This window comes from Photinus pyralis, unplaced genomic scaffold (genome assembly GCF_008802855.1).
Source record: "Photinus pyralis isolate 1611_PpyrPB1 unplaced genomic scaffold, Ppyr1.3 Ppyr1.4_LG4, whole genome shotgun sequence".
NCBI lineage: Eukaryota > Metazoa > Arthropoda > Insecta > Coleoptera > Lampyridae > Photinus > Photinus pyralis.
The window spans coordinates 29,969,748-29,996,217 of NW_022170511.1; the positions used below are offsets into that span (position 1 = coordinate 29,969,748).

The 26,470-nt window shown below is 38.5% G+C and overlaps 4 protein-coding genes across 4 annotated transcripts; all 4 read left to right on the forward strand.

Annotated features, from left to right (window-relative positions):
- Nucleotides 1-2,082: 2,082 nt before the first annotated feature.
- LOC116169061 (pickpocket protein 28-like) lies at nt 2,083-4,896 on the forward strand. Its single transcript, XM_031485088.1, has 9 exons — nt 2,083-2,300; nt 2,348-2,575; nt 2,643-2,763; nt 2,813-2,964; nt 3,735-3,939; nt 3,984-4,251; nt 4,294-4,356; nt 4,399-4,564; nt 4,613-4,896. The coding sequence occupies exons 1-9, from the start codon at nt 2,083-2,085 to the stop codon at nt 4,860-4,862; spliced, it is 1,671 nt and encodes a 556-aa protein (XP_031340948.1). The 3' UTR covers nt 4,863-4,896.
- A 3,863-nt stretch (nt 4,897-8,759) lies between these two features.
- Nucleotides 8,760-9,822, forward strand: LOC116169063 (pickpocket protein 28-like). Its single transcript, XM_031485089.1, has 4 exons — nt 8,760-8,936; nt 8,985-9,312; nt 9,362-9,530; nt 9,579-9,822. Exons 1-4 carry the CDS (start codon nt 8,760-8,762, stop codon nt 9,820-9,822), a joined length of 918 nt encoding a protein of 305 aa, XP_031340949.1.
- A 6,147-nt stretch (nt 9,823-15,969) lies between these two features.
- LOC116169064 (pickpocket protein 28-like) lies at nt 15,970-18,047 on the forward strand. The gene is made up of 9 exons (XM_031485090.1): nt 15,970-16,205; nt 16,248-16,490; nt 16,539-16,650; nt 16,696-16,847; nt 16,899-17,112; nt 17,156-17,423; nt 17,472-17,534; nt 17,580-17,729; nt 17,785-18,047. Exons 1-9 carry the CDS (start codon nt 15,970-15,972, stop codon nt 18,045-18,047), a joined length of 1,701 nt encoding a protein of 566 aa, XP_031340950.1.
- Nucleotides 18,048-23,217: 5,170 nt separating this feature from the next.
- On the forward strand, nt 23,218-24,381 carry LOC116169065 (pickpocket protein 28-like). The gene is made up of 5 exons (XM_031485091.1): nt 23,218-23,369; nt 23,412-23,654; nt 23,706-23,808; nt 23,855-24,006; nt 24,207-24,381. Exons 1-5 carry the CDS (start codon nt 23,218-23,220, stop codon nt 24,379-24,381), a joined length of 825 nt encoding a protein of 274 aa, XP_031340951.1.
- Nucleotides 24,382-26,470: the final 2,089 nt, after the last annotated feature.

The following is a 26,470-nucleotide window of genomic DNA, read 5'->3' on the forward strand; positions in this document are numbered from 1 at the left end:
ATGTGAAGAAAACTTGCAGCAAGCGTGAATAAGACTAAAGAAGTCTGATAGAGGACCTTGGGAGGCATAATGGAAAGTCAAAAAGGAGTGAAGAAAGCTAGAAGAAGATATAAAAAAAGGATTAAAACAAGCGGGAAAAAACATTTAAATTTCTATGCATACCTGATGTAATGTTTATGTAACCTTCAAAGTTCTAATTCAAGGCCTCTATAAGAATAGTGAAGATACTAGCATTTTAAATATATAAGAAACTCAAAATAAAGGCACTCAACAATTTTCTAAGTATCTTTGGGAGGCACTTCCTCAGAAAGCTCTTGAGATGAGCTGAAGACCCTTAAAGGCTTTTACAGGGGTCTGGAGTCTTTATGGGAGTGCTTTTGGGAACCTTTAAAATTATTTAAAAAACTGTAGGGCTTCCAAATGGATTTTAAGGACATTTAAGAATCCCTAAAGGTTCCGAAGATGTGAATCTTGGAATACCTTTAATTATTTAAAAGATCCCAAGGCTTATAATTGAGTTGGAAAGCATAGAGGACCTTGGGAAGCATAATGGAAAGTCAAAAAAGAGTGAAGAAAGCTAGAAGAAGATATAAAAAAAGGATTAAAACAAGCGGGAAAAAACCATTTAAATTTCTATGTATACCTGATGTAATGTTTGTGTAACCTTCAAACCTCTAATTCAAGGCCTGTATAAGAATAGTGAAGATACTAGCATTTTAAATATATAAGAAACTCAAAATAAAGGCACTCAACAATTTTCTAAGTATCTTTGGGAGACACTTCCTCAGAAAGCTCTTGAGATGAGCTGAAGACCCTTAAAGGCTTTTACAGGGGTCTGGAGTCTTTATGGGAGTGCTTTTGGGAACCTTTAAAATTATTTAAAAAACTGTAGGGCTTCCAAATGGATTTTAAGGACATTTAATAATCCCTAAAGGTTCCGAAGATGTGAATCTGGGAATACCTTTAATTATTTAAAAGATCCCAAGGCTTATAATTGAGTTGGAAAGCATCTAAAATGTCTGTGGCGATCTTTAGTGGCCAAGTCTCCATGGGGAATTCAGCAGACCTTTAAAAGTCTTGAATTGGCTTGCAATTAGGGGACTGTCCTGTCTCAACATTTTTCAGGAACTTTTGTAGGCCTTTAAACGCTTTGAAAAATCTTGGAAAGGTCGCAAACAGCCTCTGAGATTTTTGAAAGGTCTCCGAGGACGTTTAAGTTTTCGTTCTCCGGCCGATTCTTTTAGAGCTTTTGTTAGTCTCCGTGAGCTTTTGAGAGTTCATCAACTTTTAAGCGCCATCAATAACTAGGGTTGCTCGTTTAAAGGGATTTATTAATCTTTGAGACCCTAGAAGCTTTTAAAAAGGTTTTTAAGATTCATTAAGACTTTCATGGTCCCTTATAGGTTTCATAGGCCTTCTTCGAGCCTTTTTCGGCTCTTAAGAGTTTCCCGTCAGTTGCGAAAAGTAATCAAAACCTTCCAAAGCCTCCTCTATGCTTTAGAGTCCTTAGCAGATTTTAAAAGTTTAAGAGCCTTTGGGGCTGTAAGCCTGAAAGAGCCTTTAAGGATCTCCAATGGCATTCTAGATTGTTTTAGACACTTTCAAAGTCTTTTTTTTACTCTTCAAGTGCCCAGCTTTTAGCTTTAAGCCTTTAAAGTCTCTATGAATCACTTGAGCTTTGTATTACATGACAGAAACAATTCAAAGAAAATAATGGTAGTGGTTTCGTGCATCAAGCAATTATTGTATCTAAATTATATTGATAAACGTTTGTGCTTATTTCCATAATTGGACCGATTATCTGACGATCTCCATGGAAGCGTAATTGCAGCACCTACGTAGGTTTATTTCGCGCGCTTTACACCGTTCGCGTTTGTAAAGATGATTAGTGTCATAGAATCAATTTAATCGAAATAATTAGGATAATTAATTTACTCAGCGCTCGAGCTACCCTTGTTGCTGATACCAATAATTTTCGCTACGGAAATGACTAATGATATCCTGAAAATACCTAGTAATTACTTGCACGAATACTAAGTGTATGAGTTTCGTGTAGATAGTCGTTTACGACCGGTCTGAAGAATGCTTGAACCTAGCCCTAAACTAAAAAACGCGAGTGTTGTATGGGAACCTAAGCTTTTTCTCGTCTCCCCGCCCCCCGAGCACAAGTTTGCAGTAAAGAAGAAGCCGAAAAAGGCATGTTTCAAGAACGCGAAGGACTACGCCATCGAGTATTGCCAAGAGAGCAGTGTTCACGGTGTCAAGTACATCGGGCAGCGTGGTCGCACCTACGTGGAGAAGTGGGCCATTTTGATTACAGAGCTCGGTAATTGGAACGCAATTTTAGGTTGACCTGGACAGTCATTGTCGTTAGTCTCTGTACCGTGTGCCTCATGCATATCCGCCAAGCGTACCTGAAGTGGGAGGGGGCGCCGGTGACGGTCTCGTTTTCGGACAAAGAGGTTCCAATCTCTGCAATACCTTTTCCGGCCGTCACAATTTGTCCAGAAGTTAGATTCGATCCGGAAAAGTTTAACTACACCCGCGTCTTTCGGAAGAAGCGATACGGAATGAGGTTAACAGCGCGGGAGTATTTTCCTCTTAGTGGGCCCTAACTGTTCATTCATGCTCGCCTGTTTCAGGGAGGAGTATCTGCAAATCGCTTTCCTCCTTTGCGAAGTATGCGTGGAGTGCAGAGGATATTTTGGAATTGTTGAGTGGAATGATACCGTTACCCCGAACGTGGCGCGTAAATTACGTGAGGTAAGAGGTTTAAATTCGGAAGAGAGCACTGACAGTCTGATTCTCATAGATTTTGCCACCCTTGGATCCACTAAATTTAACAGTGACAATGTGGTTAGGAAAACTACTAAATACTAGTAAGGTGTTTTCCTACACCCTCACATCCGAAGGAATCTGCTATACGTTTAACATGTTGCCATATGATGAGATAGTTCGAGATGGGTAAGTCAGAGTCAAATCCCCTAATTTCGATAAGTGTCCATATTTAAAGAACTTTGTTGTGGTCTCTTTGTGTCGCACTGTTAGTTTCCACGACCACGGGGGTTTCAGTGTCCTGAGGTGTGGGGGAGTCACGCAGAAAAGAACAATGGACGAGCGAAAAAAGGGATAGAAATTCCGGGATACTAATAGAAGTACAAAGAAAGGAGGAGCGAAGGAAGCTTGAAAGAGATGTGAACAGATGCGAAAGAAGGGAAGTGAAGAAACGAATTGTAGAAAAAGAAAAGTGGAGAAACACAGGGAGCTAGGAAACAAAAGCATTAACATTTTTGAAAAAGCTTCAAATTTGTTTCAAAGTTTGCACCTTTTCAGAGGAAAACTCTATAACATTGTGGAAAGGACATAGAATACTATAAAAACGTATAGGAAGGCTTTAATGACCTGAAAAAAGCCTTGCTGTTCTGAAATGTTCTAGAAAAACGAAGGTTATGGATCCACATATGCTTTCCACAGTTTTACGTGTTAGGAGCCGTCTGGTGCGACTCCACATCATTCCAGGATAATTATGAAACTGCTGGTCTTTTTTGAGCTAGTCATGTCAAAATAGTATCTAGAGTAGTTTGGGAGTCTCTATTGAAGCGCAAATAAAACCGATGATGTTCTGGAAAGCGCTTGAATACTGCACCAAACCAAATCAAAGTTCTGAAAAGACGCCATGAAATCAAATCCCATGATCCGAACAATTGATTATGATGATGTTGTATATGTTTAAGGTACCAGTTCAACCGATCTTTGGACTTCATGCGTAAAAGTCATAAGTGGACACTTGAGGAAGGATACCCGCCAGGAGAAAACCTCGACGTTTTTCCTAGGCGAACCTTTATGTCTGGCACGGATGGAGGTTTGACCATAAGCTACATTGCTACCAACGACAGCCATCTTGATTACTCATGCGGGGAATCACTGCAAGGATTTAAGGTTGGGCTGTACCATGATTTGACCTAGCGACGTACATCTTTCAGATTGCCTTGCACCATCCTTCCGAGTTTCCGAATATGGATCGACACTTCCGTCTACCGCTGAACCAAGCGGTTTTTGTTGGTGTAAGACCATCTTTTCTCACTGTATCCCCTGAACTGTTGAGCTACGCACCTGCAGCTAGAAAGTGCTACTTTGCGAAGGAGAAGTATTTGGCGAGTTACAAGTATTACACTCAGCAAAATTGCCTCGACGAATGTCTACTTAATTACACCATAGCTTCCTGTGGATGCACCCCATTTTATTTTACACGTGAGTTAATCGCATAAAAGGTCTGTTTTAAATTTCTGGCAGTCATTAGAAAGAACACCAAGGTCTGCGGAGCAGCCTTAACCGCATGTGTCAAGGAGAGTAAATGTAAGTTGAGCTTTTCACATAAATTACTACTTGGAATTTCAGTGCATTACTTGAAGAAGGAGATACACTCGGACGATCAGCGGTGCGCTTGCTTACCGTCATGCACCTCTTTGTCGTACGAGGTCGAAACGTCCCAAACAGACTGGCGTTGGCAAAAAGCAGTGGAGACCCTAAACCTAGATCACTTCTCCCACATAAATCCAAACAGGTAAGTACATTGGAAGCTATCCACAGTTAGTCGAGCTTTCTATTCCAGCTTGCACATATCCAAGCTGAGCGTCTTCTACAAGGACCTCCAGTTCTTAAGCTGTCGTAGGGAAGAAGTGTATGGTTCGCTGAACTTTTTTTCAAACATAGGAGGATTGCTAGGGTTGTTCATTGGATTTTCGGTTACGTCGGCATTTGAAATTGTTTATTTCCTGACTCTTCGGATATTTTGTAACGTCAGGAAGTATGGAAGGAGGGCTTGGTTTGGACAGCCCAACCGTGGGAAATTTATGAAATAATTCACTTGTAGTTACAATTCACGATTGGTATTTGTCATATATTTTGATTAATAGACTGTGAGATTTGAAATTTGAAAATATAAAAGACGTTGAAACACCGGTCCGTCACATGAACTACTCAAAAATAAGTATGACAAAGAGGGCCGAAAATTGTACAGTTTAGTAAAAATGCATACTTTAAAAGTTGATATGCAACAATAATTGTGTGAGCGAATCTGTGGTGTGTGTTTTAGCATTGTAAGGAAATTAGTTAATTCATTTATTCATAACCCAAGTTGGTATTTTATTTAACCGTAAGGAAGCTAAAAGCAAATTAGCAATCACAATGGCCATTAAAAGTGCTTTTGTATTTTAGGGTAAATTACTATTTCTTTTAAAGCATATGCTTAATAAATTGACCTTTTATTCAAGCAGGTTATTAAAAAAAACCAAGTCTTGAATCAAGTTTCAGGAAAATTGAAAAAGCGGAATTTTCAGCAAGTAAGTTTTCATAAAATTTGTGTTTACCACTTAGGAAGTCAAAATTTTAATTGAAAGAAAGGTGGGTCAACCCCCCTTATATGCAACTGTTGCAAAAAGTATCATTGGAGGACTTGAAATATCTAAACAATTGAAAAAACTGAAGAATTTGATGAACGATCAATAGATCCGAAGAAACAGAAAATGAAAAATGGAAAAAATTAGAAAAATCTTAACAAGATTATGAACAGACTGTATCCGAATAACTGAAAGAATCTGGAAAGGGTCAGAAACAGTCCTATAGAAAGTCATACGGTAAAGATGACAGAAATGGTGCGTGTCCTAACCCTCTTTTTTCGTGTTTTTTCGATGAATAAAAAACAAAAATGTAATTACTGTCACCAAATTAATAATTATACGTAAAATTAGGGCAAAGTAATTGAATTTTCCAGGTCATTTACGTCACAACTTCAGAATGACTAATGATGCGCTGAAGCGACACTACTAATTAAACAACAATTTTAATTCCTTGAATCCACTTCTCCAAAGTGTAGGGGTTGTGCGTTTCCCGAATCACAACTGACGACTACCAGAAATGATTGAATTCCACCCTAAGCTCAGTGGAGTACGGAAATCATTAAAACTTAAACACTTTGCCGTATCTCCACCAGCAGTAGTCAAACAAAAACTTTCGACCAAACCAAAAGCGACCAGTCTCAAAAACGTGAGGGACTACCTCGTTGAGTATTGCGAGGAGAGCTCCGTCCACGGCGTAAAGTACATCGGTCAGCGTGGTCGCCACTTTTGGGAAAGGTAAGCCGGTGCGTCGACGAAACTCAATAATTCGGAGCAAAATTTTAGGTCGGCATGGACGATAATCGTGATTTGTCTCTGTACCGTTTGCGCAATGTTAGTCCGCCAGGCGCACCTGAAGTGGAGACGATCGCCGGTGTCGGTCACGTTTGCGGACAAAGAGGTGCCGATTTCAGCGATCCCTTTTCCAGCTGTCACGCTCTGTCCCGAAGTGAAATTTCACCCTGAGAAGTTTAACTATACCCGCGTGTTCCAGAGGAAGCGGTACCGCGAGAGCTTAACCACGCGAGAGTAATGGCGCCCAACGGGAGTAAGGCGCAATGAAACTGTAGTTGTTTTAGAGAGGAGTATTTGCAACTCGCTACCTTAGTTTGCGAGGTGTCTGCAAATTGCAGAAGTATTTTGGGAATTTTTGACTGGAATGATACGGTTTCAAACGTATCTGGAAAGTTGCTGGAGGTGAGTGTCTAAAAAATAAAGTGGAAAAATGTACTGAAATTGGTCTCTTAGGTTATGCCTTCTTTTGATCCATTGAATCTAACGTTGACCACGTGGATAGGGCAACTTTTCAACTCCGAGAAGGTTTTATCTTTAAGCCTAACATCAGAAGGAATCTGTTTTACGTTTAACATGCTGCCTTACGACGAGATAGTTAGAAATGGGTGAGTAACGGTCTAGCTCCCAATTCTCAATGAGGAGGTCTTCTTCTGTCGGTTTTAAAAGATCCAAATCATGCTACGTTGGTGTCTTCTTTGTAGTTTATATAACTATGTTTGTAGGATAACACTCAAACTGATAGGTTGTAGTTGTCTAGCGTGATCAGGACGCGAATTTATTACAAATTTCTATTAGGAACCCACACTGGTCGCCTTGGTTGCTATAACGTGAATGCTTAACAAAAATTTCTAATGACACCCACAAAATTGCGAACTATCAACCCAAGCGGCCATGTCTAATCATTCATTTTGTCACTGTCTTTCTGCACTACCAATTACAGATGATTTAGGGTCGTTAATAAACATCTCACACGAATTCAACAAATTCAGACTACTTCATGCTTTCACTCATTTTTAGGTTTTGCGTTTCCTTTACACACTTTTCACTGCTCCCTCACGTTTTCTTGATTTTTTTACACATTTTTCCCGCCATTTTCGCGCCTCTCAGTAAATATATTTAACGCTTTCTTTACAATTACTTCGCAACTTTGTTAAGATTTCTTCGATCGTCCCAATTTCAATTGCATCACATTCCCCCATGCCTTCACGCATTCTTTACGACCCTTTGAATCTTCCTTCTGCATTTTTTTCTCCGTTTCCTTTTCATTTTCTTTTTATTCGCCAATAATCCACGACTCCTTTACTTCATTCACAATTTTCTTCGGTCTGTTTTACATCCCTCTAAACGGTATCCCCCTTTCCCCATTCAACTCCTTCGAATACCATTCATTCTTTTGTGGGTCTGTCTGACCCCTTTTTTACGCCAACGTTACATCTTATTAACGCGTATTCATTTATTTATTTACTTATGTTGCCTTTATTTTTGAGTGGGCAGTTTCAACCTAGGCTGTTCTACCAACCCAACCCACTATACATTTACAAATATCCATGCCCGAACCCGCATTCGAACCAGGGACCCTTAGCACCACATTCCAGCTTCATCTGAACTGCGCCACACGTTCATCTCTTCTGCACGAGTCCTTCATCTTTTTATGATGCCCTTTTTAAGATGTATTTCACCCTTCCTATTTCTCTCCTGAATGTTATTTACGTTTTTTTTACATTCCTCACGCTTCCTTGGCTTTTCCTCCTGAAAGCTTTTTTTACTTAACAGTTTCCATGCCTTTCCTTCGTCCTGCTACTCTTTATTTTCCTCGCGCGTAGCTTATTTTATTTCCTTCTCCTCTCTCATCCCCTTGTGATGGCTGCACCTTTTTTATATATTTCTCTTGCTTTCTTCAAATAATCCTAAACCTTTCATTAGATCTTCAGCACACTCTCCCTCTGTTCACCCCTCCTTGACTGCTCCCTCATCTAGTCTCTGCACATGCATACCTCTTTGTCTTTTCACCCACGCGTTCTTGCCTTTCTCTAGCTATACCCCGACCTGAGTACATCTAAATTCCCAAATACCACGGCTTTATTTGCGTTTTCTTCACGCGTCCTTAAATACTTCATTTTAACTCCAGAAGCAACCATTCCCCCAACTACTTTCAAACCTTTGCACGGTTGCTTGGAACCTTCGTTACGCCTCCATTACATCCTCTTCTCTCCTGCCCCTTTGCGCAAACTTCATACCTCAGTCAAGGCTTTTTTTACAATTGCCTTCCCCATGCACATGTGTCACTCTCATACCTTTCTACGAATCTCTGACTTTTCTGTCCATGTCCATGTCCCTCTGAAGGATTCATCGCATCTTTACATCCTTTTTCGATTCGTTCGGGGCTGCTTCATTCTTCTTTCTACCCTCCTCCCAGCCTTACTCACGTTTCCTCAACGCCTTCACGTCATTTCTAACAGATTTTGACTTATTGTATGGTTCTAACCCCAAAGATTTTAAGGCCTATGAGTATTTGGTGTAACAAGAAAACTTTTTTAAAGCCGAAAGCTTAAAAACTCCTTACACACAATGCCAAAAAGTGATAATTGGACGCTCGAAGGCGGTTATCTCCAAGGCGAAAGCTTGGAGGTGTTTCCCAGGAGAAGCTTCATGTCGGGAACCGACGGCGGTTTAACCATGAAGTACGTCTACACCAACGACAGTCACTTAGATTATTTGTGCGGAGAATGTATCCAGGGGTTCAAGGTAAGATCGCCTCCTACTGCCAAACACCCTCCAAAGGCAGACTTTCAGGTTGCCTTGCATCACCCTTCTGAACTCCCCAACATGGATAAGCACTTCAGGTTGCCGTTAAACCACGCGGTGTTTGTCGGTGTCAAACCGTCGCTGACCGTATCAACGGAGTTGTTGGACTACTCCCCCAAGGCTAGAAAGTGCTACTTTTTCAGCGAGAAGTACTTGGCTAGCTACAAACTGTACACGCAACAAAACTGCCTATACGAGTGTCTAGCAAATTATACCTTGGAACATTGCGGATGCATTCCTTTTTATTTTGCAGCCATCGATATAGAAGCTGAGATCTGCGGGCCAGGTCGGTCCCAATGCGTCAAAGAGAGTAAACGTAAGTCAAAATTCAATTGCATAAATCTATGAATTGCGTTCAATTAAAGTGAAGTACCTGAAAAACGAGGAGAATTCAAATCCGGAAGACCAGTGTGACTGCCTCCCGTCGTGCACCTCCTTATCGTACGAGGTTGAAACATCGCAATCAGATTGGAGGTGGCAGAAGGCGATGGACGTCATCAAAAGACCTCAGTTGGCGAACGTAAGCCTAAACAGGTGGGTAGCTTGCGAGTGACCAGCAGTTAACCTTTGGTACCATTACAGTATGTACCTATCCAAGTTGACCGTCTTTTACAAAGACCAACAATTTCTGAACTGTCGAAGGATTGAAATGTATGGTTTTCTTGACTTCTTTTCGAATATCGGTGGCCTCCTAGGATTACTTATCGGATTTTCGGTTACATCTGCCATTGAGATCGTCTACTTTTTAACACTTCGAATTATATGCAATATCAAGCGGTACGGTGGAGGTGGCTGGTTTGGAAGGGCGAGTGAACCAAAAAAATAATTTACTTTTAGTTGCACTTTCCTATAAGTAATAAAGGTTTAATGTTGAATAATGTTCAAAATGCGCAAATAAAGCCATAATAGTAATTAGTAATTGACTAATTAGTAATGTTCAAAGTTCTAAAGCTAGAGGTTTTAAATTTAGTTTCAGAATCCTGAGTTCATTGAAAAATTTGGATTGAAGCTGCAAAGGAATTGCATGACCGCTAGAATTGACTGAGAATGTAGTGGAATTTCTAGTTTGATTTCAAAATTTCAAGTTCATAGTCGCAATTAGCAGTTCGGTGCAAAAACATAGATACTAGAACCGTTCGACACTGTCAGAAGACTTTCAAATGAAAATCAGTTAAATTAAGCAGAAGTTAGAGGCAAACCGTGCACGTTTACGTCGAGAAGTGCAAAATGGCGTCCAAAAGCTTTGGTTACCTCAAAAAGAGCTTAAGAGCTACTAACCGCACCAGTGTAACTGGGAGGCGCCAATAAAATTTTTTCATACAGATTTTCCCTCAGTCTGACCCAAATCTACAAAAAAAAATAGCTTTTCGGTGGACCTGGTAAATCGTTTTTCGATTGACCTTGCGGAAGAGTAAAATTTTGGTGTGTTTTTTTTAATTCGTTTTTCTGCTGTTTTTTGGATGTACATGTGCGATTGATAAATCGTTTTTCAATCGATTTTAAGGGATCGATTGCTCTAATATCACATTTTCTGCTGCATCTTTGCCAAGTACTGAAGATTGTAATAATCCCGATCGATCTAGGACGTCATATTCCGATCGATTTGCAGGCAAAAAAAAAAAAACATCGGTGTTTCTGCTCTTTCTTTGAAGGCATTTGGTTGGTTGCTTTTGCTTTTTAATAACATCTGGCGTCGGGATCAGTATAGATCATTTTTTAATGGAGATATTAAGTTAATATTAAGATAAGTGAAAAGTACTGATTCTGCAGCTTTAGATTCGGCCCTTTAGAACTAGCGAAAATTGGTAGTACAAAAGATACTAACCAATAAAAACTAGGCGTTCAAAAATCTACTCGGTAATCAAATAGGGGATCATTCATCTTTGAAAAGATGAACAAATGAACTAACGAGAAGAGATAGCAAGTTACTTAATTAAAAATAAGAATTAAAAAAAATTTGTTTTGGTGTCAAGTGAGTTCTAACAGTGTTTAGTGCGATTTATTTATCCTTAGAAAGTATACAGGGTGTTATGAAATTCGATGTAGATATTTTGAGGTGTGATTGAGAGTGGAAATGCAAGCATTTTGACATAAGGAACCCGTGTGCGAAGACGCATGGATTCGGCACTACGCGTCCTTAAAGGCACGGTAGGCCGCAACCGTTATTTGCAATGGAGCATTGATCATGATGACAACTTCTACTATATCTACCCCTCCTTTGAATCGATGTTGTATTTTAACTGCAAAAAGAAGGGCATTTGGCAAAGGCTTGTCTCGAAATCACCATACAACGAGTTGACACAGACAGAGGCTCTAATGTGATGCCAGGGGCACTTGAGCGTCCTGAAATAAGTGTTACAAAACCTTAGTTTCCCCCACTACCAGGCGCATTTAGTCAAGATTGCCAGAATTCATTGTACTGATCCGCCCCCTCCTTGAAAATAAACCACCAAGATCAGAGAGATCCTCACAAGCTTGTTTTCTGACCCAACAGCAACTTTTTGCAAAACCCCCCACTGTAGACAAGCCAAAAAAAGCTAAACCTGTCGCCTACCTAGTACAATCGAACAAGCAATGAGTAACTCACCTAAATAATTCCCATGCTTGTTCCAGCAGATCGAACGCTTCCTAATAGTCTAAGCGGTACACAGAAAAATCTGACGAATAATGCAGAAAGCATGCCGTTTGGTATGGTTGATTTTTATGTCCAATAGATCGATTTGACCCGCAGCACCCCCTTCCGCCACCATGTGTAACCAATATGGCGGCTATTTAAGAAAAATCTGTTTCTGACTTAAAAATGTGTATTTGTATTTCAAGGATGGCACGCGAGTAATGTTTTAAGTATAATTTGAGGTCCCTGATTTCAAATCTGAGGTCAAAAAAACAAAATGTAATAAATTGAAGGTTTAATTAGTTTTATCCTTCATGGTATACTCTAATGAAAGGTCTCAACGAAAGGAATTAATTTTTACTAACCATAGCCCTCCTCCTCGACCTCTTATCGTGATCGGGTATATTCCCTTATACCTCAAGAACCGATTGTCGGAAGATGGTACTCACAAAGGGCGGTTGAGACATCTGCAAGAAATCTATCCATTTATGATGTCAAAACAAAAGCTATTTCTGTTAAAAAATGGGCTTTATCTGAACAATAGTTGTGCACAATGTATACTTGTTTAATTTTGATAACACTGTTTGGTTTTGGTGAAACATACACTCGGCTCCGGCGGCTCTGCCACCTCGACGGGCTCTGATTTGTAACGATCCATAGCTTGGCTTCGCCTCGCACTTTTCACTGTTCAACAAAGACAATTTTGCAGTTTCAGTTTTGGTACGGGAAAATGATATTGAGCAGACTGACTTGACAATTTTTTTGAATTTGTGAGTAATATTTTCGTTTTTTTGGAAACATCATCTATACAAAGTGAGTTTTTGTGAAAATTTCGATTCAACTGCATATAATTGTACATAAGATTTTTTAATTTTGGTAACAATTTTTGGTTTTGATGAGACATACGGTCGGCTCCGGCGGCTTTGCCGCCTCGCCTTGCTCTGATGTGTAGCGGTGCATAGCTCGGCTTCGCCTCGCACTGTTTACTGTTCAACAAAGACAATTTCTCGGTTTCACTTTTGGTGCGGTAAGAAAATGCTATTGAGCAGACTGAATTTACATTTTTTTTTATTTGTGAGGAATATTTTTGTTTTTTGGAAACATCACTTATACAAAGTGACTTTTTTTTGAAAATTTCGATGCAATCGATTACAGGTCTGCACATGAAATTTTTTAATGTTTGATAACACTTTTTGGTTTCGATGAGACATATTTGTAGCGGTGCATAGCTCGGCTTGGGCTCGTACTGTTTACTGTTCAACAAAGACAATTTCTCAGTTTCAGTTTTGGTGCGCTAAGAAAATGCTATTGAGCAGACTGAATTACACTTTTTTTTTTAATTTGTGAAGAATATTTTGGTTTTTTGAAAACATCATTTCAAAATTGCAACTGGTAGACTGTGTCAAAAACCTTGGTTTACATCTGGACTATTCCTTAAAATTCGACACACTTCAGCGTGCTTTTGCTAACTTAAAGCAAATCTTTGTAAATCGTGAATACCTTACTGCTGACTTAAAGAAATTATTATGCGACTCTTTAGTGCTATCTGTTTTTAATCATTGTGACGTAGTTTACCATCCATGTTTAACAAACCATAACAAAAAGAGAATCCAAAAGCTTCAAAACTCTTGTTTAAGGTTAATTTACGGTATTCGTAAGTATGATCGTGGAATATCACAAGCACTTGTGGCGACCGAGTGGTTGAACATGAATAATTGCAGATACGTACATTCTGCTTCATTATACTATACGATTTTAAGATCCAAATCGCCTCCATACCTATTCACGAGGTTAAGATTTAGAACTGACGTGCATAATTTAAATCTACGACATAGGGGATTGCTAGATGTCCCTCTCCACAATACTCACTTTTTCGAACGGTCATTTATTTATCAGTTTACTACCTGCTACAATACATATTTTAATATATTCAAAAATTCTCCTTCGTTATTGTCTTTTAAAAAAAACATGAAGTGTAGGTTATTAAGTGAGCAATCATATTAGATTTGTAAAAAAAAAATTATTTTATATGTATGTGTATAACGTGTGAATGATACACTAGGTTGAGTGGTAGAGCAACAGTTGTACGTCCAGGTCAACGTGTTGAACTCCGCCTAGATTATTTTCGTTTTAATTTTATTTACATTATATAATTTCGTAATAAAGGCAATATTATTATTTAATACAAAGTGACTTTTTTTGAAAATTTCGGTGCAACTTGTCGAATCCAGGTCTGCACATAAGAATTTTTAATTTTGGGAACACTTTTTGGTTTTGATGAGACCTACGCTGGGCTCTGGCGGCTATGCCGCTTCGCCTCGTTCTGATTTGTAACGGTCCATAGCTTTTTTTGAAAATATGGATTCCACTTGTTGAATTCAGATCTGCACATAATTGTACATAACATTATTTAATTAACACTTAACACTTTTTGCTTTTGAGGAGACATCCGCTCGGCTCCGGCCTCGCCTCACTGTGATTTGTAAAGGTGCATAGCTCGGCTTCGCCTCGACTGTTCAGTGTTCAACAGAGACAATTTCTCAGTTTCAGTTTTGGTGGGGTAAGAAAATGATATTAAGCAGACTAAATTGACAATTTTTTTTTATTTGCGAGGGATATTTTTGTTTTTTGGAAACATCACCTATACAAAATGGCATTTTTTTGAAAATTTCCTTGTTGAATCCAGGTCTGCACATAATTGCACATAAGATTTTTTAATTTTGGTAACACTTTTTGGATTTGAAGAGACATACGCTCGCCTCCGTTCGCTTGTAACGGTCCATAGCTCGGCTTCGCCTCGCAAATCGCGCATAACGCAGAATGTCCCCCCTCCTTCGCCCTCTACGAATTTTTAAACTAAAGATGGTTTTACTTTTTATTAGTAAAATGTATTTTTTTACAAAATCAAAATTCTAATTATTTATTCAATAATTATTTTATGATTTAGATCGACATTAAAACAAAAAAAAATATATTAACAAGAAGAAGTATTTTTATAATATTTAAATGACTAATTAGAGTGTAAATTGCTTGAATTTTGATTTTTTTGTAGCAGATTTGAAATCAGCGACCTCAAATTATCCTTAAACGATCACCTGCATGTCATCCTTGAAATATAAATATATATATATATATTTTTAGTCAGTGACAGTTTTTTTCCTGAATGGCCGCCATATTGGTTCCACAGGGTGTGGGAGGGGGGTGCTGCGGGTCAAATCAATCTATTGGACATACACATCGTTTATGGCAAGTGGCTTGCTTTCTGCATTGTTCGTCAGATTTTTTCGATTTTTAATATGTACCGCTTAGACTATAAAGGATGCCCCTATAGTGGAAGAAATTGATGAAGCCCTAGCAAAACAAACTAGATGTAGCTGACACGGTAGTGAATATTATACGATCACCTGGAGACCCGAAAACAAGGGCACCGCTTTACTCGCATTATAAACAGAACAGAAAGAAACGCTTTGAGCGACAACTCTTTCCATCTACCATCCTCAAATGATCACAGGGCGTTAGAAGAGTCCATATCTGACCTAAACTTGACTATTTCCAAAAAAGGTCTCATTTAGAGCCCTATTAAAATCTTCATTAGCTTTTAGTTCCCTTTGAAAACGTCACCATAATGGACAAAAACCTTTTTCAATCTGCAAATCATATGGTTGTTGTGGTTCTGGTCATAACCTGGCACATATTGATAAAGCGTGTTAAAATTGTGAATAATCAGTGCAACTAAGCTTAAAGATCAAGTAGATCTACTGGAAGAGCCAGTCACAGTATCATCTGAGTCAATTTCAAAGAGTAAAAGTCGCCCTTTTATGGCAAAGTGCTTCTAAGTACATCTGGGATTTATCTAGATCCGAAGTTCCGGTAATATGAGTACTTTTGACGTAAGCTTATGGGACCAAGAATTGCTTGAACCCCCACTGAGAGTAGCACCAGTGAACCGAGGAGTCAACTCCTCCTACCCGTTTTTTTAAAGTTGAATCTGCACTTGCATATTTTTCGGGTCAGAAATCTGAGGCAAGTCATTTTTGCAACAAGAAATAGTATAACCTCCCGTTTTGTCACCACGCAGTCTAGTATCTTTATCTCTTTCTTTCGATTGCAGGCGACCCCCAGTACTTGCGTATAGAAATGGGCGTTCCGCGGGTAACTATTGACCTCTGGGAAAATTTAATGGTATATCCAAGTTCACGTTTTTAATTAAATTATGTAGGCTAATGAGAAAGGCGAAAAGTTTGTTAATTTACAAATAACAATCCTTCCAAAATTGATTTTTACGTGGTACACGCCGTGTCAGTAATGTGTAGTCATTTGTTTTGAAATACGCATTTGCCTCTTTGCCCCAAGGCAAGAATGTCGCAAAAAAATGTAAAAATTTTACACGAAGACCTCCCTATACTGAAATTAGGAAGCATATATGAAGCAAAATTAGTTAAAGTATCACCACTATTAAAACAAAGTTCGCCGGTTAAGGAGCAAAAATCCGTACCTTACAAAAATTTGCGCAATTACCTAAGGCAATATTGCGAGACAACTACCATTCACGGCATACGGTACATCGGAGAACGCGGTCGATTGTTTTTGGAGAGGTAAGGAAATTGGCGATTCGCAACCTGCACGTAATATTTTAGGCTCGCGTGGACTACCACGTGGATATTTCTCTGTGCTTACTGCCTAACTTTGATTCACAAGGCGTACGTAAAGTGGGAGCGTTCACCTGTGATCGTAACATTCGCGACCCAGGAGACCTCCATCTCCAGGATTCCATTTCCAGCCGTCACGGTCTGTCCGGATGTCAAATTCGACGTGGAAGTGTTTAACTTCACTCGTACGTTGAGGAAAATGGTTCTTGGAAGGAAACTAACACAACAAGAGTGATTATTATTTTTAAAATTGCTCAAGTTATGAGAAAACTGTTTTAGGAAAATACATCTACCGTTCGCTTCCTTGATCTGCAAAGACGCAATGGAACTCGGAAACTTTACGGCGAATTTGAACCGTACATTGGAGAATGTAGCCAGTCATCTTCTTGAGGTAACTCTATCATTAAATGTTCTGAAAACAATCCCATGTGCGTAGATGCTCCCCGAGTTTGATCCACTGAGTACCACTACTTTAAAGTGGATGGGGCGGATGTTAGACTACAATGATGAACTAATCTTGATTCCGACACCGGATGGCATGTGTTTCACGTTTAACATGTTGCCTTTTTATCAGATACTGCGAATTAAGTACGTTTGATCATCTCTCTCAAACCATAAAATCTACCACTACCTTTTTAGGCCTGATGGAGATTGGCACAATTATTCTACAGATCTAACCAAGAGAACCCTCTCATGGTCGCTAGAACAAGGTTACTCTCCTGGTGACGACGAGCACGAGTACCCGAGGAGGACATTCGTACCAGGAGTGAATGGCGGGTTAACCATTAGAGGAATTTTCACAAACGATAGCCACATAGACGCTTTGTGCATGGAATCACTGCAAGGATTTAAGGTTGGTAGGATTGAATCGTGAAAACGCACCCTCTAACTTGTAGATTGCTTTACATCTCCCATGCGAGTTTCCCAACATGGAGAAGCATTTTAGACTTCCTTTAAATCAGGCATTACTGGTTGCGATAAAACCGTCTTTAATAACAGTATCGCGAGAGCTGTGGAATTACCCCCCAAGTGTCAGGAAGTGTTATTTTGCTAACGAGAAGTATTTAGCCAGCTTCTTAGTCTATACTCAGCAAAATTGTCTTGATGAATGCTTAGCTAACTACACCTATAGTATTTGCGGGTGCACACCGTTTTATTTTGCTTGTAAGTTGATGACAGTTGACTAACAGATTCATTAAGTTTGGTTTGTAGTAGTCAATGAAAGTGTTCCAGTTTGCGGTCCAGGGCGTGACCACTGCGTGAAGGAGAGTAAATGTGAGTTTCATCGTTTGGTGTTACAAATATAATATGCAATTTCAGTAAACTATTTAAAAATTGAGGGGAATTCCGAATCAAAGGAGCAACAGTGCGAATGTCTACCATCTTGCACCTCCTTGTCGTACGATGTCGAAACCTCACAATCGGAGTGGAGATGGAAAAAGGCATTCGACGCAATGAATATATCGCGTAGTGGAGGAATCAATCTTAAAAAGTAGCTTTCTCCCCAAGTAACTATACGTGTAAGACAAGATGTGTTACAGCGCGCACTTTTCAACGTTGTACGTCTATTATAAGGAGTTGCTGTTCCTGAGCTGCCAAAGGAACGAATTGTACGGTTTGCTCGAATTTTTTTCGAACATGGGCGGACTTCTAGGATTATTTATTGGTTTCTCTGTCACATCTGCAGTGGAAATTCTATACTTTTGCACGTTTCGAATTATGTCCAACATCAAACTGTACGGCATCAAGTCATGGTCTGGAACACAAGATTCTGCGAAGACCAAGTAAATGTGCGTTTTTTTTGTGTTAGAAATAAAAGTATTGTATTTTATTCTGTATCTACTTTAAATAAAGGGGTGTTTACCTAACTTGTATAACAACAAAGAAACAGAATTTAGTAGATTATTTGTACAACCCCAAACCTCATACTAACATAATGGTAATGATGATTGTAGGGAATCGGTCATCGATTTTTGCTTTACTAGGGAATAGTCGATATCTCCAAACCTCTCGATTCTATGTTTTTACACAAAAAGATTAGTGACTTTAGTACTCACTTTATAAATTTTGGGCAAGTGGCAATTGAACATAGCACCAGCGACACGTGTGCTATAGAGAAGGAAAAAAAGGAAGATTCGATGCTCTCTTTTTATGGCAAGAGCCATTTGAGCTTAGCGTTTTGCGAAAGCGCATAGCGCAGGGGAGTATTAACGAAACCAAAAAATCGGAGGAATTAAAAAAAAGGGCAAACATCGGGACACAATGATCAAAAAAGTGAATTTAGGGTCACTAGAAATCTTAAAAATGTGAATCTCATGAAAAAACCTGCACTTGAACAATTGGAACAATTTTAAGAGAAAAGAAAGGAAGAATCTAAAGGATAACAAAAGTGTGCGATTTCTACAAAACCTGAATAATGTGGTGGATCATAGGAATCAGAAGCGTCTACAGGATTTCAAAATGGAAGAAATACGAGGAAACTGTAAAAATTCATACAAATCAGTCCAGCTTTATATAATAATTTTAATTTCTAACTGTCGTCTTTTCTTTTTGATAATTTTTTTTATAATTTCCGGACTTCTTTCCTTCCTGTTCTAATCCTCTGTTCCATTTCTGACTTATTTTAATTTTTGATATGCACTTCTTATCACAAACTTGTTAAGTAGATGTTCTCGGTTAGGTTTTGTTCATTTTGTTGGATTCCTTCATTTGTACATAATTCTTAAGTTATATTAGGGCTGTTTTTTCATTAACCCTAATTTACAGGTCTGGGGTGGATCGCAGCCCACAGCCAGTTTTAATGTCCATAAGTTTTTTTTCTTTCAATATTTTGGCCTGGGAGCTCGAGTACCTTCCAAGTTTGTCTTTTTTTTATCGTTTTTGGCGTTTTTGGCGTTCTTAGGATTTAAGTTTTTATTTTATCACTACTTTTAGAAAAACTTTCAAGTTTACAGGTCTGGGGTGGATCGCACCCCACAGCCACTTTCAATGTCCATAAGTTTTTTTTCTGAGATTATGCATGGAAACACGGCGCGCAGGTGGCGACAGTTAGAGTGGGGTTCGTTCCACCCCACGCCCGTAAACTTGAAAGTTTTAGTGGCCAATGAACTAGGGTTAATTTGGGTGCGTAGAATCCAAATCAATTCGTACTTTTTCGATCAGACTTCCAATCAAAAGTTATAGACTTAGAAACCAATTTCGAAAAGGGCTGTAACTTTTGAACTAGTAGCCCAATCTTGGAACTGTTTGAAATTATGGATTCTACAGGCCACATTCTATAAGAGAATTTTTTTTCCGGGTCGATCTGAGACAATTTTTTTTTCGGGGCTCAAAAAAAGGCAGTGTATAACCTTCCTTTTTTACCAAAAATCGACTACAACAAAATTTCTCGGGAAAACACTTTTTCTTATTAATTTTGGTGCGTAGAATCCAAAACAATTCGTACTTTTTCGATCAGACTTGTCAATCAAAAGTTATAGACTAGAAACCAATTTCGAAAAAAAATTCAAAGGGCTGTAACTTTTGAACTAGTAGCCCAATCTTGGAACTGTTTGAAATTATGGATTCTACAGGCCACATTCTATAAGACATTTTTTTTCCGGGTCGATCTGAGACAATTTTTTTTTCGGGGCTCAAAAAAAGGCAGTGTATTATCTTCCTTTTTTACCAAAAAATCGACTACACCAAAATTTCTCGGGAAAACACTTTTTCTTATTAATTTGGGTGCGTAGAATCCAAATCAATTCGTACTTTTTCGATCAGACTTCTCAATCAAAAGTTATAGACTAGAAACCAATTTCGAAAAAAAATTCAAAGGGCTGTAACTTTTGAACTAGTAGCCCAATCTTGGAGCTCTTTGAAATTATCGATTCTACAGGTCACATTCTATAAGAACATTTTTTTCCGGGTCGATCTGAGACAATTTTTTTTCGCGGCTCAAAAAAAAGTGTAATACCTTCCTTTTTTACCAAAAATCGACTACACCAAAATTTCTTGGGAAAACACTTTTTCTTACTTACTTATGTACAATTGGACGACTGTTTCTAATTCTATTCGGTAACAGATTCTTGATACGCAGATATTCTCGAGGTCACTGAAAACCGAAGGGCTACTAAAATCTTGATATTCAGGATTGTTCAATTTGATTAAATGTTTACTAAGAGTATCAAGTTGATACTCTAGGGGCGCCTTAAAGATCCTTAAATTCTTCATAGATCCTGTCTAGATACCAGGATATCTAAATGTGCTGGAATGGGTTTTGAATAATGCGTTGAAACACTGAAAAATTTTACAAGGGTATTCTCTAGAATTAGAGAATAGAAGTTACTTCGGGACCATTAAAAAATCTAAAAAAACGTTTAAGAAACCTTTGGGGGGTTTTCAGGTGGGTATGCATATTTAAGTATCTTAAAAAATAGTCAAGTGTTTTTCAATAATTTTTCGGAAAATGATTTACAAACAAATATTTATTGATTTCCTTAGGGCTTCTTACATTTTCCGAAGATCCCATCTAGACGTGGGGGATGCTTCTGAAAATGTTTATTTAATATATGAAGGACTGTTAAGGAACAATCCATTTGCGAAATCACCCAATATAAATATAATTTGTTCCTCAGAAAACATTTTATAAGCCATGGTTTTTTGAGGTAATCATTTTTAAAATAGTGGTTTGGCGAATTTGACGGAAAAACGGGGTTTAATTACCAATCATTCAAAAACTTGTATGTATCTTTTAAAATAGATCTGTATAATTTTCAAGGGAATTTTTAATGGAAATTCTTGTGTTGGAGGGGTAAAATTTCTGCAGCGCGTCAAATATTTATACCTTTAGAAGGGTGTAATATTACTATGGCGTGTCAAGTAAAAAGCGATTTTTTCTTCTCCATTCTTCACTATCCTCCTCCTCTACTAATCCACAACTAGTTCCAGTGCTTACAATTTCTTTGTACTTCTTCCAGTTCATCCCATGCATTCCACCCCCATAGCACCGCAAGATGCGTGCCCTGGCTAGGAAATTCTGGAACGGTATGATCCGATAATAACCGCGGAAGCGAGGAAAAGAAAATTACTCAATGGTGTGAAGGCTATTGATGTCACTTAGCTACTGGTTTTCACATCAAAAATGCCCTGAAGTCTAGTGAAAGCACATGAGAGACTTTTTTTTAACTTGTTTTTAAATTGTTGTGAAAATGTTAGTAAATTTAAGTGCGTGTGTGGGAGTCGTAGCGTAGATTTTAAGTGTAGCGATCATTTTCTTTCTGATTATTTAAATTCTATAGCGTGTTGACCTCATCATGACTTCCGGAAATCGTTGTTTCCAACCTATCAGCGATAATAGTAGAAAACGTCTATCTTAATTACCTTTGCATGCTCCAAAACCGCAGAATCAAGATTAGGCCATATCCTGTATTTTAAGAATGCAATTCGTCTGAATATTCAGTACAAGGGTTTTAAAGAATGTAACAAAACACCCGTTTCCAGCCTTGAACTTTACCCGCACCATGATAACGACCCTGTATATAGACGAATAGTTGGGCGCTTCGTTACTAAGAAGCCGTAGTTTGTGTGCTTTCATTTTGTTTAACTGTTTGTCTTACTACCGATAAAGCACGTAAGTTTCGAATTGAATACTTTATACGTAACTGTGGTCGTGGAGATATTTCAATTGCTTTTGTTGCGCCCGAAAGCTCTTGTCATTTAGAAGAAAAGGGCGAATTATTAATATTTTTGAATTTCAACTACGTTAAGCCATTATTATCAGGTTTTTGTGTCCTATGATAAATTAAAACGAGCATTAAAACTGCAAGGCCAGCCAGATTCACGCCGTTGCCACCTTGATACCGCCGACCTCGCCGATTGATCGCAACATTGCAATTACCAATACGTGTTAATTGGCGTACCAATTTTACAAATTTCAATCCGGCCAATTAAGTAAGTGAAATTAAGTAGCTAAATAAATCTGTTTCAGTAAACCCCATTCCACACAGTGGTGTGGGGTATCAAAAGAAGGGCTTTGATTTGAACTTTAGGACCAATTTCAGATTTTTAGAACGTCAGCAGGCCGCACAATTAATTAAAAGTTGCAATTTTTGAATGTCGATAACCGAATACGCCGGCCGACTTGAAATTTCCTACATTCCCTCCATGGGATAACCGAATTTTATAAAAGACAAACGCTTAATTTTGGGGCGATTTCCGCAAGTGAAATTTCGTAATTACCGTAATTTTGAGCTCTCCCGTAAATTAATTTTATATTCATACTGTTTAACTTTTTCTTTCACATTAAGTAAAAGTTTACCGCACCGTATCTATATGATTTGCTTTTTCTTGCAGAGTAATTTTGCCGCTCCGTTTCATTGCAAGGTAAGCTTTTTGTTAGTTTCCGGTTCATTAATTATGAGGGGGGGGGGGGGGATATTCTTTCCCTGAATATGCTCCCGTAGACACTGCTAATTAATTTGTGTTTTGTTGCATTCATTCCCGCAGGGTGTTCGTTGTAGGTATGGATTAATTTGGAGAGATTTTTGAACGACCGTGTTTGTCTTGGACTCCAAGGAAGTGATTATCGTGTATTTAGAAAAAGGAAACAAAATTGTTTTTAGTCACACAAATTTTAGCCGTATTCAAAGGATAACTCAGTTAAAAGTGCCCAAAAGCATAATTCCAAAAAATAATCTCCTTATTATCGCAACTAAGTATAATGCTGCTTTTGGCATTCATAAGTTTTATATCGTATTATTATTATTACCTTTTACATTACCAATATAATTTATTAGACGGTGCAAATGGAGTGAAGGTGTGACTACAATATAATTTAATCGAAGTGATTTATGACCCCGCTTGTTGTAATTTCGTAAATACACCCTATGTTGTGGTAATCAATCGTGATGAGGAATAATCCAATTAACTTTCCATCAATAACTAATCTGAGGCAACCGCTCGAGTGGTAATGTTTAAAATGAAAGCGACCAAAAAAACTTGGAAACCAGATGCATTGTGTGATAGATCAAAATTTGAAAATTGGAAAACGTACTTGGTGCAATACTGCGAATCCACCACGATCCATGGCATCAAGTACGTTGGAGAGCGGGGACGTTTCATCGTCGAAAGGTTGTGGATGTTGTCGAACGGTAGTCTCATTTACAGTTGCAGGTTGCTATGGATTGCGGTACTAATCGTAGTTTGTGCGTGTTGCGTTACTTTAATTCACAAAATGTACTCCAAGTGGACAACCTCACCGACTGTTGTAACGTTTGCGAAAAGCGAGACGCCTATACACCAAATACCATTTCCGGCTGTAACGATCTGCCCTGAAGCGAAATTTAATCCAGAAGTGTTTAACATTACCGAAATGGTGCTGAGAAATCGGCAAGGTGGAAACTTTTCAACTCACGAGTATTCCCAACCAGGTTGCACTAACGTACACGTGACCTAGTGTTCTTTCAGGCTGGAGCAGTTGGAGCTGGCCTACTTGATATGTGACAGATATTTTGATACCTCAAACTGGAGTAACACCCTTCCCTACAATGGAGAAAATACTTTGTTTCGGGTAAGTGATTAATCAGCACATGAAAAATTGCTGGAGGTAGACGTAGATACAGCCATATTTTGCGCCTCTTCGCTATGCTCGAGTTACATGGCTAGGGAGTGGTTTGAGTAGTTATGAAGCCTTCGTGGCCACTTACACGTCTGAAGGGGTTTGTTATACATTTAACATGCTGCCGTATGAGGAAATAATGGACCATGAGTAAGTACACTTTTTTTTAAATAACTTTGACTCTTCATTTGTCAACCATGATGTCGTCTCCTGCACTATCCACAAATAGGAAACTATAGCATTGGTAACCATTCTGCTTATTCACTCAGAGAAAGACAAGTTTGCATAAGATCTCCCATTTGTGATCCTTTGTTTCATCGCTGATTAAAAAATTTCGCTGACGTTTTAAGGGTCCAATTTAATACTTCACATCACTCAAGTAAAAGTCGACAGTGGTCACTCGAAGGTGGTTATCCGCCGGGGGACAACTTTGATGCCTATCCCAGACGGACCTTTATGAGCGGCGTTGAAGGCGGCCTAATCGTCGACTCGACTGCCCATCGTGATCCTTTGTTTCATCGCTGATTAAAAAATTTCGCTGACGTTTTAAGGGTCCAATTTAATACTTCACATCACTCAAGTAAAAGTCGACAGTGGTCACTCGAAGGTGGTTATCCGCCGGGGGACAACTTTGATGCCTATCCCAGACGGACCTTTATGAGCGGCGTTGAAGGCGGCCTAATCGTCGACTCGCTCTTCACAAACCAAACTCACATCAATTACGTGTGCAAAGAATGTTTGCAAGGGTTTAAAGTAAGTGCAGCTAGATCTAAATAGTCCAGTAACTTTGTTCCTAAAAATGGGGGGGGCCAAGCGTCAAATCCGGTAGTTCTGATTTTTTGTGGGATTGCTTATGTTGTTAACCCAATGTATAATTCAAGTTTTCGACCTCGAGCGGCGAACGCAACATAGTCAAATATACTAAAAACCGAGGAATTTTCGTTTTCCTTTCAGATTTTCAGATTAATTATGGATTCTACAGTCCACATACTATAAGAAAAATTTTTCCCCGGGTCGATAATTTTTTTTTCGGGGCTTAAAAAAAGGCAGTGTATAACCTTCCTTTTTTACCAATAATAGACTGCACCAAAATTTCTCGGGAAAACACTTTTTCTTATTAATTTTGGTGCGTAGAATCCAAAACAATTCGTACTTTTTCGATCAGACTTCTCAATCAAAGGTTATAGACTAAAAACCAATTTCGAAAGAAAATTCAAAGGGCTGTAACTTTTGAACTAGTAGCCCAATCTTGGAACTGTTTGAAATTATGGATTCTACAGGCCACGTTCTATAAGAAAATGTTTTTCCCGGATCGATCCGAGACAATTTTTTCTTCGGGGCCCAAAAAAAGGCAGTGTATCACCTTCCTTTTTTACCAAAAATCGACTGCACCAAAATTTCTCGGGAAAACACTTTTTCTTATTAATTTTGGTGCGTAGAATCCAAAACAATTCTTACTTTTTTGATCAGACTTCTCAATCAAAAGTTATAGACTAGAAACCAATTTCGAAAGAAAATTCAAAGGGCTGTAACTTTTGAACTAGTATCCCAATCTTGGAACTGTTTGAAATTATGGATTCTACAGGCCACATTCTATAAGAAAATTTTTTTCCGGGTCGATCTGAGACAATTTTTTTTTGGGCTCAAAAAAAGGCAGTGTATAACCTTCCTTTTTTACCAAAAATCGACTGCACCAAAATTTCTCGGGAAAACACTTTTTCTTATTAATTTTGGTGCGTAGAATCCAAAACAATTCGTACTTTTTCGATCAGACTTCTCAATCAAAAGTTATAGACTAGAAACCAATTTCGAAAGAAAATTCAAAGGGCTGTAACTTTTGAACTAGTAGCCCAATCTTGGAACTGTTTGAAATTATGGATTCTACAGGCCACATTCTATAAGACATTTTTTTTCCCGGAGTCGATCTGAGACAATTTTTTTTGTCGGGGCTCAAAAAAAGGCAGTGTATAACCTTCCTTTTTTACCAAAAATCGACTGCACCAAAATTTCTCGGGAAAACACTTTTTCTTATTAATTTTGGTGCGTAGATCCAAAACAATTCGTACTTTTTCGATTAGACTTCTCAATCAAAAGTTATAGACTAGAAACCAATTTCCAAAGAAAATTCAAAGGGCTGTAACTTTTGAACTAGTAGCCCAATCTTGGAACTGTTTGAAATTATGGATTCTACAGGCCACATTCTATAAAAAAAATTTTTTCGGATCGATCTGAGAATTTTTTTTTCGGGGCTCAAAAAAAGGCAGTGTATAACCTTCCTTTTTTACCAAAAATCGACTGCACCAAAATTTCTCGGGAAAACACTTTTTCTTATTAATTTTGGTGTGTAGAATCCAAAACAATTCGTACTTTTTCGATCGGACTTTTTTTTTTATTTTTTTTTATTGCCTTTATTTTATAGTGGGCGGAGTGTTAGCAATTGCTACTCTTCCCACTCAACCCACTATACAATCACAAACAGCCATGCCTTACCTGGGATTCGAACCCAGGACCCTTGTAGCCAAAGTTAGAGCTTCTAACGTAAGCTCTTCTGAGCTACGCAGGTCTCAATCAAAAGTTATGGACTAGAAACCAATTTCGAAAGAAAATTCAAAGG